General features: G+C 37.4%; 1 protein-coding gene across 2 annotated transcripts in view; it reads left to right on the forward strand.

Annotated features, from left to right (window-relative positions):
* Nucleotides 1–13,835, forward strand: part of MYO16 (myosin XVI) — a 590,664-nt gene that overhangs the window by 281,996 nt on the left and 294,833 nt on the right. For both annotated transcript variants that reach the window (XM_054574388.1, XM_054574387.1), the window contains exon 11: nucleotides 8,137–8,247. In XM_054574388.1, the coding sequence (XP_054430363.1) occupies nucleotides 8,137–8,247 (111 nt within the window). The remainder of the gene's footprint in view (nucleotides 1–8,136; nucleotides 8,248–13,835) is intronic.

The raw sequence follows: 13,835 nt of genomic DNA on the forward strand, positions 1-13,835 counted from the left end.
TCCTTTTTCTTCTTGTTCTGATCGGTTGTTTTTTGCTTCCTTATGTTTCACATCACTCATTTGATTCTTTATTTCATTCACCCTACTGTTGTCTCCCTGTAAATTGTTCTCTATTTCACTGGTGTATCCTTTGTTTCTGACTGGATCTTTTTTATGCTGTTGAGGTCCTCACTAAGTTCCTTGAGCATCCTCATAACCAGTATTTTGAACTCTGTATCTGATTGTTTATCTCCATTTTGTTTAGCCTTTTTCTGGAGTTTTGATCTGTTCTTTCATTTGGGCCATGTTTCTTTGTCTTCAAGTTTTGGCAGCCTCCTTGTGTTTGCTTGTGTGTATTAGGTAGAGCTGCTAAAGCAGTAGGTGTCCTGTAGGGTCCAGTGACACAGCGTCCCCTATCACCTAGGTTAGGTACTCAAGGTGTGCCCTTTGTGTGAACTGAGTACACCCTTCTCTTGTAGCTGAGCCTTGGTTGCTGTTGGCAGATCAATGGTAGGGATTCATCCAGGCCAGTCAGCTGCAAGGATTGGCTGTGAACATTTACCACCAACCTCCACCCTTCGTGGAGGATCAGCTGTGCAGGGGCAGGGTGGTGGTTGTCCAAGGTGGTCTGTAACTCTCCACTGTATAGGCTGGTTCTGGGGTTTCCCGGGTGATTCAGGCCATGTTCAGCCCCTACCTGTGTTTTGCCTGGGGCTATCTTGCCTGAGCTATAAAGCAGTCTGAGATGGCTGCTACTTGTGCTGAGCTTGGAGATTCCCAGGCGAAACCTAGCTGTGAATCTAGGCTGGCTGCTGCTAGTGCCAGGCATGGGCTCACTGAAGCCAGCTGTTGTTTGTTGGGAGGATTTAGGAAGTTTTGAAGCATGAGCCAAGACCAGCCTCTCATATAGAAAAGCAGCTTCCGTGGCTCCTAAGTTAGTTGGGGCAGAGTCTCCGGGGATCTCCCAGTTGGGTCAAACAATATTAGCCAGGTTAATGGAGTCTCAGATATGGCACCAGCCTGCTGGGTTTTGGCTCTGCAGGGAAAGGGCTTACAAAAAGGACAATGGCCTCTGCTAGCCCCAATGCCAGACACTTCAGCCTCTCCCAGTATGCCACCAGTGCCCTTTAAACTGCCACCCCAATGTTAGAACTCAGAGGGAGTGAGTCTGAGTAGGTGAGTCTGTGTGTGGGTTCTTTAAGAGAAACTTCTTGGGGCTCAAAAAGTTTCTTCCATCGATTCAATCCTCACTGGTTTTTGCAGCCAGAAGTTGCGGGAACTTATCTTCCTGGCACCGGAACCCTGGGCTGAGGAACCTGGTGTGGGGCTGGGTCTTCTTGCTCGCAAGATATCCCTCCTGAATTTTTATCCACCACACACGGGTGAGGGACCAGCCTGTTCCATGTCTGCGCCTCTACTGCCAATCTGGATGGGTGTGGTTTCTTTAATGCTGTAGTTGTCAGACTTCCATTCAACTCAATTGTTGACAGTTCTGAGTGATAGATGTTCTAGATTTTAGTTGTAATTTTGATGTTGTTGTGCAAAGAGGTGAGCCATGTCTGCCTATGCCACCGTCTTGGCTGGAAGTCCTCTGCACTTAACTTATACTCATTTCAAACTGAGTTTAAACTGACCAAATGTAAACTCAAGAAGCTTAATAAAATGGCCTACAATCACAAGTGTTTCTTTTACTTTGTATCCAGTGGTCCTTTAAGGACACACACTCCTGGTTCCTATTCTGGATCTATGCTTACTTCTGACAGTTGTGTGAATAGAAGAGAAAGTTTGTATGTGCAGTGTATGGGTCTCGAAGATTAGAGGGAATTCTCTTTCTATAGTCCACAGATACACCAACATCTACATACACAAAACATAAATCTTGAGCCAAGCAAAGGCATAGTGAATGAAAAGACCTAATACATCTAACAGAATGACAAAAGCAAGGGGAAAAAAATTAAAATGCTATTCATGAATGGTAATGGGCTTCAGCTTTGGGAAGCTTAGTATAACGTAGTTAGTTAGATTAATGCCCCTTTTCCTGAAGTGACAATACCGTCCTTTTCTTTCTTATTCCGTCTTTTCTCTTCATTCATGCACACTCAGTTCTTTCCTCCTAATCTGCCTTTCCCAAGATCTTGTTGCCCTTATCCCATTTGTCAGACCATCTCTCTGCCCATTAAACTTCTAGTTCCTGTGAATCTACTGTTAAATTCCTGGAGAGAAATATCACAAGCAACCATACAAAACAGCAAAGTTCATAGCCTCAAAGTAGTGTTGACAAGTGGAGACAGGGAATCAGTGAATTCAGCATATTTTCAAAATTTCAAATCCTTTTAGTTCTCAAAACATTTCTGAAAGTGTATCCTGATTGATGTCTGCTTTATGTTCTAAATCCCTACTTTTGGAAATACATATGGAGATATATTTAATGGTTATTCACATGTCTTCAGAATAACCAAGATGGTGAATTCTAGACGGGATGTTATTTTTTTTTTTACATATTTATCCCATCTTTTTTTTGACTAAGGCAATAATTGTTTGGCAGACATAGGTAGTATACACTGAATCTACAACTATAGCATAAAGTATTCACAGACGTGTTTTTCTTTTTCTTTCTACTTGTAATGAGCTGTCATAATTCTTTTAAAATCTTTGTAAAAGTGCAGACAACAGAGAGGAGATTGACTGTGGGCCAGATGGGTGAGCTGGGTAAAGGGGGCAAAAGGGAAAAAATTGGGACAACTATAATAGAATAAACAATAAGAAATATAAAAAAATGTGTAAAATGTGTCCTTTTGGTAACCTTGCTTAAGATTCACTATCAAAGCTTCCTTCCTAATAATTTTGGAATCTTGGTATGATAAATAGAAGAAATTCTTCCTTTGATCTACTCTAATACTCCATTTGTCACAATTCATTACCACAAACCAACAGGAAGTCTTCACATTTTTATTGTCAGTTTAGTATTTTCTCTAACCCATGTAACAGCTGAGCCACTGTAGATGAAAATCCTCAAGAATACCAAGGAGATGTCTGCAATAGTTCTTTCAGGCTCGTCGGAACAAATGTGGAACTTCTGTTAGTGCTATTCATGTTTTTTCTAAATATGCATGCAGAAATTTGCATTGAGCTCATTAAAATTGTGGTTATAAGAGGAATTTTATTATCTTAGTGTAAATCATTACTTGTGAAGAAAAAACATCATGCTCTTGATTTTCATTCTTTTTATAATTTGTTTAGGAGTTAAATATGTTATCTAACTTGTGGGAGACTTTTGTCTCTTACCATTGAATTGTTCAAAGTTAATGCAACCATATTATTGGCTTATCTCATGTATATACATAGATATGTATATATGTGTATATTTTTATGTGTATATATGTGTAAAACATACATATTAGTTTTCTAGGGTATATATCTGTGTGTATGTATGAATGTGTATGTCTTTGTACTTTGGGAAATTCTTGCAAAGACATTAGAAATAATAGATATTTACATTCATCCCTAAATTGTTGATGAAAGTTCATTTTATGTATCTCTCTCTATAAAGGCTTTTGCCAGTAGCCTTGTCATTTCTGGAAAATACATACCCATTTTCACTTATTTTCTAAATCCCTGTTATATTGTAGGGCATACATTCCAGTCTGTGATTCTAAAATACAGTAATGTTGTCCATCAATATAAATAAAATTTTGATCTTGTCTAAACTAATCCTAAGTAATACATCAGATACAATTCAGTAGCACACAGTTGAGGATGGTAGCTCCTCTTCCTCCTAAGTAAATCTGCTTCCAAACCTCTCTCCCCTTCACAGACCCTTTTCTGGGCTACCATTATTTGGAGCTTGCTAACTGGTCTCGCCACTGCCACCTTTCACTATTCAAGCTGCTGGAGTAGTATGTTAACAAAGGGAAACCACACTTGTCAGACCCTGCCTCAACCATTCAGTGATATTCCGTAGCCCTTGGATTTAAGTAGCACCTCCCCATGACCTACACGCTCCACTTGTTCCCCCGCCAGCATCTGCTGCTGTTTCCTCTCACTCTCCACTTTCATGAGCTAATGTCCAGAGCCTCCGCACACCAGTCTCTTTTTGACCCTGGGTCCTTTGCCATTTTCTTCTCTTTCCCTGAATTGGCTTCCCCCATTTCAAAGGATGACCTTTTAAATTTCTTTCCAATTTCAACTGTAACTGCTTGAAGAGGGCTTCTTAGACCATTCAATCAAACAGTACAATTTTTTTTCAAGAGCATCCTGTATTTTGCCTTTATAGTACTTTTCATATTTGTAATTTCTTATTTATGTTTTTATGTCTCACCCAGTAGATTATAAACACTCTTGAGTTAAAGGACTTTATCCTTTTTTTCCCCTCTTTGTGCTAAAACTCTAGAACAATGCCTGGCAAAAAGTAGATGAGCAAGAAAAGGGCAAATTATTGAATGTATGTTATCAGATTTACTCATTACCTGTTAGAATTTCTCCACAGTTACGTCATAGTTATAATTGCAGCTTCTACTTCTGATTTGCCACCTGTGCTAACCCTAAGGAAATCACTTGGCCTCTCTGGGCTTCAAGTTCTATATCTGTCAGTTAAGGATGTTGGACTATGTCAATGAATTAAAAGTTTTAAAAATTATTATTTAGCAGCAGATCTGTCCCCCAAAAGAAATATATGACTGAGAAGTCTGATTCCTAAAGCAGATGAAAGCTGAGGATCTTCGCTGAGAGCAGTAGAATCAGGCCCAGGGCCCTCTACAACTGCTAGCCTCCTCCCTCCCCCAAAGACAGGCCTCAGAGAAGTCGGCAGAAAGTTTATCATTAGTCTCCATGGCCCTTTCTAGATGTTTTACTAACCGCATAACAGTGCATCCCATTGTGACACATTTATCTGCAGAGTAGGCACTGCAGCAGCCCTCCGCATAAATTTAATTCTCACAGCCACCTGTGAGGGACATACCATTATTTATCGTATTTTATGAGACTGGAAAGAACTTCCCAGACAAGAAAGAGTAAAAGGAGTTCACCACTACCAAACAAGTAGTACAAGAAAAGCTAAAGGGTCTTCTTTAAGAAGAAGGAAAAAAAAGGTAAAAAAATATGAATAATAAATGGCCTCCAAAAAAAATGAATGAACCCCTTGCAATAGCAGGGTTAGGCCTAAAGGGTATTATGCTAAGAGAAATAAGTCAGTTAGAGAAAGAGAAATACCATATGATTTCATTTATATGTGGAATCTAAAGAACAATATAAAGGAACAAACAAAACAGAAACAGATTCATTTATAAAGAGAACAGGCTGATGGGTGGCAGAGGGAAGGTAGGTTGAGAGGCTGTATAAAAAAGGTACAGGGAACAAGAAGTACAGATTGGTTGATACAAAATAATCATAGAGGTGTAAAGTACCACATAGGAAATATAGTCAATAATATTTTTTTATTTTAATTTATTTTTTCAAATACATTTGTCTCTTCCTCCCCCCCACCACTTTCCCTTGCCCCCTCCCTCCGTCCCTCCCTCAGCTCTTCCCCTTTGGTTTTGTCCATGAGTCCTTGCCATATGTTCCTTGACTTTCCCCTTCCCTTCCTTTTCCCCGCCCCCCCCTTCCCTCTTGTCTCTGTTGATTTCTTTTCCTTTCAGTGTTGCTGGTCTTATTTTCCTTGCATCTTTGTATTGTTGGTTAGGTTCCACTTATAGGTGAGATCATATGGTATTTGTCTTTCGCCCCCTGGCTTATTTCGCCTAGCATATTTAATAATGCCAATTGGGTACTGAAAATATCAGTGCCAACTGTGTACTGAAAATATCAGGAGGAACACTATATAAAGTATGATTGTCTAACCACTGTGCTGTACATCTGAAACGAATACAAAATAATATTGAATGTAAAATGTAACAAAATTTTTTTTAAAAGTTAAAAAAAGACCTCACAGACAGCGAGATTTACACTTTGATTTAAACACCATTCACCTAGATGAATACAAATGATGGCTGTCTTAGAATTAGATGAATTTTCCTGTATTCCAGTACTCAGGTCAGTGTGTAAGATATTACCTGAATTAGCATGACTTATGAAAAAGCAAAATGAAACAGTGCCTGGGTCTTGAAGACAGAAGACTACTAGGCTCTTTTCACCTAGGGCTTAGGCAGAGTGATTCGTGCTGTTTAATTTTTATGCATCCTTGAGAACTGTCGGTCTTGGTGGCACCTTAGGCCTCTGACTCTTCAAAGTGGAACTAAATATATAAAGTTAAAAAACATATCACACGATCCCAAAATTGATTTTTCCAACCCCAAAATATTAGGTGACCTGGGACATTAAAACTTATATTAAGCAACGAGTACCAGTTTTTGGATACTGTGTTCTTGAACAATGCAAGTAAGTATTTTTGACATCAAACCTCTAAAGCTGTGTCTGTAACCCAAAGTTAAATGACTAGTTTTAATAATACTATGTTATACATTCTGTATAGGATAATTCTGAAAGATATTTAGAGACATATTTTTTATATAAATGCTACAAAAACCAGAAAATAAACTCAAGGCATTGGTTGAGTGTGTGCATGTTGTGGAAAAGGGAGAAGCTTGTTCCTGACATTTCTGAGTCTGGAATATTTTATAATTTAATTTTTAATAAATAAACATGCTGTTACTGGAATATTGTGTTTCCCACTTCTACAAGTGGTTATATTTCTAGTGGCACAGAACCCACTGTCGTGACACCCTTACAAATAGAAGATTTAACAAACTACTCTTCTGAGTATTTGAAAGTCCCAGTAAAGAATTTAAGTTTCTATTATTACCATAATGCATTGAAATTAGAAACAGTCTGAGATAACAGTGACCTGAATTTATGAACTCATAGGAAAGATTGCATTTTGGGAAATAGTCACTCATTTCAGAGAAAGAGTCCTCAATTTAGTTTTAAAAAAAAAACAAGTAATATCATTTCCCCTATAAATATTTAGCTGATGAACAGTAATAAAGTTCAACTTACTTAGTGATGGTACATCCAATAGTTTAATGTATATTTATAATACAAATATAAAATGCAAATACAAAGGGAAGGGAAAAGTCAAGGAACATATAGCAAGGACTCATGGACAAAACCAAAGGGGAAGAGCTGAGGGAGGGAAGGAGGGAGGGGGCAAGGGAAAGTGGTGGGGGGAGGCAGAGACAAATGTATTTGAAAAAATAAATTAAAATAAAATTAAAAAAATAAAATGCAAATACAGAATACAAACATGAATGCTAATAATACAAATAAATTTACTGTTATTAGATGTTCACTATGGGCACCACTGAACTCATGGGAGCATTAATAAGAAGAGTCTTTTTCTTTTGTTACCTGGTGTTTCATATGAGAAAACCAAAGTTGTCACATTACACCAAATTTCTGCTTTTCAGAACATATCTTGTGTATATAAAATTAAACACTGACCATTTCAAACTTCTAAAGGGTAGATTTTTATCAAATTAAATAATCCAAACATATCTTTTTTTCTTTTAATATTGCCTAGTTTTTAAACTCTATATTAAATTGAACAGGAAAGCATTTTTTTTCTTCTGGACAGAATTACTCTAATCTCCCAGCTACTTTAATCTTAAGAGTACTGTAGAGCAGAATAAAAATCGCAAGCCAAAATTCTAGAGTTCACTTTAAAAATCTGGCCTTCCCCTAGATGTATGCAGAAACTAAATTCCAGGCACATTGCTTCCATGCCAACCACAGTAATTTGAGAGAGAAGTTTTGCTTTAGCTTTGGAAACACTGCAAACACATGAGCTTTTTTCAGCTGCTTGTCTTACAAAGGACTCAGCACAGTTTAGAGCTGTCTAAATTGTACATAGGGACTAGGAAGAATCAATGTGCTGAAATGATTTTGATAGACTTAATGACTTTGAGGGATGTAAGTGAACATCTGATGTGTGAGTGTGTGTGCACACTCGTGGGTATAGAACAGAAATTCTCATCTGAATATAATTTTCTATGGCTGTTGAAATTTTTTGTTTCTTATAGGAGAACCATTTCATCTTTTAATAACATTTTCAAAGTCATGTGGTTTTTAAACTTTTGACATGTAATTGAAATGGAACATCCAATTGTGAAGAAAGTTGATTGCAAAGCAATTAGAATTGATCTTACTTAATTTTTCCCCCAGGTCAAGCTAATGCCTCCTGCTCCAAATGATGACCTAGCAACACTCAGTGAGCTCAACGATGGCAGCCTGCTTTATGAAATTCAAAAGCGCTTTGGGAACAATCAGATATACGTAAGTGCCCTTGAAATTGCCTTTTGCACTGCATTTTTCTTGCTGCATATTTTTACCCTTCAGTGCTGCATATATTACAGATAATGGGTTTATTGTTGCTTCTGGTCATGCTGATAGCTAAAGGTAGATTTCTCAGAGCCCAGGTTGATTCTTCTGGTGCAGTTTTAAGGCAGATTCAACAAAGTGCAAATTTCAGAGTTGTTAAGTGTAAGTTGGTATCGTAAGGGTAGACAACTTCCTTGTAATGTTTGCTGTGGAAGATCTTGCTAGAACCATGGGGATCTGTTAATCACTTTTAAAAGTGCTGTTTATTTTACCTACTATGTTTCACATAGCCTTCTAGATCTGGAAAAGGAAGCTAAAGAGGAAACATTGATTATGCATGGAGAACTGCCTCCCTATTTGCATGAAAAGATAAACTATTGTTCCTCTAAATGATCAGGAAATGTCTTCATCTGTAAAGTAAATAATTTATACAGGGATTTTTGATAACCTGTTATCAAGTAAATGACTCGGATGACAAACAACATGGAAAAATTTTTGCTGTGGTTCTATCCTGATTAATATGCGTTATTTCTACCAATACTAATAACAGTTTAGACATCATGTTATCTCTATTCTCAATATCTCTCCTCTCTCATTCTTCTCCCTCTCCTTGATTTTGTTATATTCAACTCAGAGCAATTCAGTCAGAATGTCTATGAAGAAATCTGATTATACACATGTCTGCTCTCCCTTTTTGTTAATGCCCTTTTTTTCTAGTTTACTAAGAAATTGAGTAAGTAATTTTCATGGAAATGTGAAGTCTGAGGTTCCTTTACAAGTAATAAATTGTCAGGTGCTAATTACCCTATGTAAATTCAATACAGCATCAGAATGCTTGGATAAATTGCCTGCACTGTAAATACACTTAATATTAAATATTTTGCTCAAAAGTAATGGAATTGAGTCATTGGCATAAAGTGGTGAAACCTGATTATTTTGATCTGTTATTGCCCCATTACTTGTTTTTTTAATTCTATTTTTTTCTCCTTATCCATCATTGTGTTGATTCTTGTTTTGAACTTCTTAATTGTATTATCAGCAGACCACTGCTTGAATTGTTTTGAATTTCTTCATTTACTTCATGCTTTTCAAGTGGCGTTGTCTCCCTAATATCCACTTAATTTACTCCCCTTCATCTTGATGGACACCATTTTCTTCAAAGCCACTGTCAATTTTTTTCTCCAACAATCTCCTAATTTTCTAGAGCAAATTTCCTTCCCTTTCTCTCTGATCTCACAATGAACTGGAGTAACTTTTGTAAAGAGCAAATACAGTTGTAAAACTCCCAGTCTTAAGCCTTGTCCCTAGCTTATCATTTTGCATAGGAGGATGACCACAATCCTTATTCCAGAGTCTAGAATCTCCTACGAGTCTCATCAGGGTCTGAACACTATTGGTTGGTGAGTTTTAGCCACTGAGCATTGCCCTCCTTCCTGCATCAGGGAATTTTCTTATTTTTCTTTCCATAAAGTTCTATTTCTACTTTCATAAAACACTTGGCTTTATAAACTCCCACTCAAAAGTTCTTCGGTCTCTATGTTAATCTTCCAGATTAAGTCATTGTAGAGGATCTTTCTGTAGAGCATTTACAACTACTTGTGATTATATATCTCATTGGTGGTTTGATTAACATCTGGCTAGCTGTCATACTAGACTATGAGCTCAGTAAGAATAGGAACCAAGTTGTTTTTCTCACCATGAGGCCTGGCCAAGCACTTTCTAACCTTGAATATTTTTTACCTGTTTATCTAAGTCATGGCTCCAACTGCTCCACACAGTGGACCATCTTCCTAGATGCTCTCTGCAGTCTGGATAATCATAATTAATATTCCCTCCTTTCCTAAAGTTTGCATCAAATATAAATGTTCCACTGTGCAAGGCACGGTTTTCCTTTTCTCCACATGTGAAATATTGAAGAGTTAAGTCATCTAGCATCAATTTTGTCATAAGTGTTCTATGTTATAGTATTTGAATTCACCTCTCATAAATAGACAAGCAATTTAAATGTTATTTATTGAATAGTAGTAAGTGGTTGTTAAAGTGTATCATATGAACCACTGGATATGTGAACCTTTTATAAGCAGTCTGCGATGAGAGTGAGAGTTTTGAAACTCATTGCAATTTTTAACTTTATTTTTACTCTTGACACAACTGCATACGTCCCCATTTTCCCTACTTTTCCCCACCTCCACCCAGCCCCTGTCCCCCCTTCCCTCTGGCCGTCACCAGACTGTTGTCTATGTCTATGGATTATGCATATATTTTCTTTGGTTAATCCCTTCACCTTCTTTCTTTGATGGTTTAATTTTCATCTGTTAAATCTAATAAAAATCAAGGTTTATATTTTATGTGTCTTTGTCTTTTTCAATTTCATATTTCCAGGACTTCATCTTTATTATGTTCTTAAAAAGTATCATGAGTCCATGATACTGGAAATAAAAGCAAGTGTTTCTTCCCCACAAATACAAAGGTACTAGTTTAGTAGATGTCTCAAGATTAAAATTTTCAAATTTGATAGTTTGATCTCAACACCTACCCTCTCAACATGTCCCTTCTGTAGCCTCTCACCTTGCAATTAATGGCATACTTTTCCTTCCAGCTTTTAAACCAGAATGCCTGGCAAAAGTATTAAATCTTGTTTTTCTTCCATATCTCACATGTGATCTTACTGCACACATGCATAGTACATGACTTCTAGTGCTCCCACCAGCCCATCAGAGCCAAGATAAAATATTTAATTTGAATTTATTGTTCAACAAGGATTTTCATTTTCTTTTTTACTATAGTCTGATTTGCTATGTAAGATGCTCTTTCAAAATAATCTATATATTGCTCTTTTAACTAAGTGTACAGCCTTTCACTGAGCTATTGATTTGGGAAGTTTCCATACAGTCTATAGCAGGAGGAAGTTCCCAAACCATCAAACAAAAAATGAGTTGCAGGTGATAAGACGTTTGGTTGCTAGGAAATGCACAGAATAAAGGCATTGCATTTCCTGAACAATTATTGTCAACAGTAGCATAGAATAGGAGATGCAATCAAATCTCTTCACGGATGGCCAATAAGCATATAGGCACTATTCTCTCTATAAAAACACTAGTGGAACTTGAGACTCATAAAAAAATAGAAACTTCACAAAATAAAAATAAATTATGTAACGTCTCATTAGCTAAGTATGGAGCCTGGCTCATCTCCGCCCCTTAATAACTTGCTGTTCCCCTCAAGGTGACCCAGCTGGATACAGCAGGCCTTCTTTATACGAGCATCTGAGGAGGCACAAGCTGGTGTCAGAAGTTGAAGTCTCTCTCACTTCCAGGTTATTTGAAATTATGTGGATAGACACACTTTCTCCAAGATAATACCACCTGCTAGCCTAGTCATCTGAAGTTTCACCTACAATATGCTATGCTGTGCACAGTACCTACCATATAGTTACATGTCATTCCATTCTACTAAAAGACCCTTTTGAACACTTGACATGTAAGTTACTTTAAAAAGTAATTTAAAAGAAAAAGGTGTAGAAATCTTTACATTTCTACAATTTTAAAAATTCTTTCTCTACAGTACATTTAAAATTTTCCATTTTATCAAAATGAACTCTTCATAAAAGGTTATAAACCTATATAAAGTCATTCTTTATGACTGTCATTAACATTCAGATCACATTTTTACAGATTTTTTATTACAAAATATATTATCAAAGACAGTATTAATTTCCTTTAATAATTAGACCAATAGAAAAAATTATACCTTAATAGGAAGATGCAATTTAGAGTTGCTGTATTTTGATTTTATCTTAAAATTTGGGGGCCTTCCGGCCAAGAGGGACGCATAGGTAGATGTGTTTCTCTTCCTCACACAACCAAGAGAAGGATAACAACCAATTTAAAAACAGAAAACAACTAGAACTGCCAGAAAACCAAACTGAATGAAAGTCTTACAAACAAGGAGTTAAAGGAGCATTCATCCAGACTGGTAGAAAGGGCAGAGACAGGAAGCTGGGTGGCAAGGATATGAGACAAGGCTGCAGCAGGCAGACCTGGGTGGGTAGAGAAGTGGCTGGCAGCCCGAGATATCCCACAATCACATGCGGATAAGTCTAGAGGGACAATTGGGGAACAAGACAGACCACGCAACCAAGGGTTCAAGTGCGGGAAAAGAAAGCCTCAAAACTTCTGGCTGTAAAAACCTGTGGAGTTTGCAGCAGCGGGAGAAACTCCCAGGCTCACAGGAGAGTCCATTCAAGGGGTCCACCCACCTGGGAATCAGTACCTGAAAGGGCACAATCTGCTTATGGGAAGTGAGGGAAGTGACAAAAAGTGGGATGAGAGCTGAGCAAGCAGCATTGTTCTCTCTCTGACCCCTCCCCCACACACAGTATCACAATGCAGTGAAGTAGGTTGCCCCACCCTGGTGAATACCTAAGGCTCTGCCACTTACAACATATTAGGTGCACTGAGACAAAAAAAGATGGTCCAAATGAGAAAACAGATCAAAACTCCAGGAAAAGAACTAAGTGATGAAGAGATAGCCAGCCTATCAGATGCAGAGTTCAAAACACTGGTAATCAGGATGCTTACAGAAATGATTAAGGTCACAAAATAAAGGAAGAAGTGAAAGCTATACAAAGTAAAATACAGGAAAATATACAGGGAACTAACAGTGACAAAAGGAAACCTGGACTCAAATCAAAGATTTGGAACAGAAGGAAGAAATTAACATTCAATTGGTACAGAATGAAGAAACAAGAATTCAAAAAATAAGGAGAGGCTTAGGAACCTCTGGGACAATTTTAAACATTCCAACATCCGAATCATAGGGGTGCAAGAAGGAGAAGAAAACTTATTTGAAAAATTAATGAAGGAAAACTTCCCCATTGTGGTGAAAGAACTAGACTTGCAAGTCCAGGAACTGAGAGTCCAAATGAAGTTGGATTCAAGGAGAAACACACCAAGATTAGTCTATCCAGCAAAGCTATTATTTAGAATGGAAGGGCAGATAAAGTGCTTCTCAGACAAGGTCAAGTTAAAGGAGTTTATCATCACCAGGTCCTTATTATATGAAATGCTAAAGCGACTTATCTAAGAAAAAGAAAATCAAAACTGTGAACAATAAAATGACAACAAACTCACAACTATCAACAACTGAACCTAAAATACAAAAACAAACTAAACAAACAACTAGAACAGGAACAGAATCATAGAAATGGAGGTTAGATGGAGGGTTTTCAGTAGGGAGAGGGAGTGGGAAGAATGGGGGAAAAAGGTACAGGGAATGAGTATAATTGGTAGGCAGGCACAAAATAGACAGGGAGGGGTTAAGAATAGTATAGAAAATGGAGAAGCCAAAGAACTTATATGTATGATCCATGGACATAAACTAAGGAGGGGGAATGCAGGGCAGAGGAGAATAAAGGGGAGAAAAAAAATGGGACAACTATAATAGCATAATCAATAAAATATACTTAAAAATGGAAAAAAATCATTTTCTTTAATGGGCATATTTCTCCATTATTCCTCAGTCTGCTCTCTAGTTTAATTTTT

Source organism: Pteronotus mesoamericanus, unplaced genomic scaffold, assembly GCF_021234165.1.
Source record: "Pteronotus mesoamericanus isolate MK-2021 breed Mesoamerican mustached bat unplaced genomic scaffold, CSHL_Meso_final contig_26, whole genome shotgun sequence".
In the NCBI taxonomy this organism is placed as follows: Eukaryota; Metazoa; Chordata; class Mammalia; order Chiroptera; family Mormoopidae; genus Pteronotus; species Pteronotus mesoamericanus.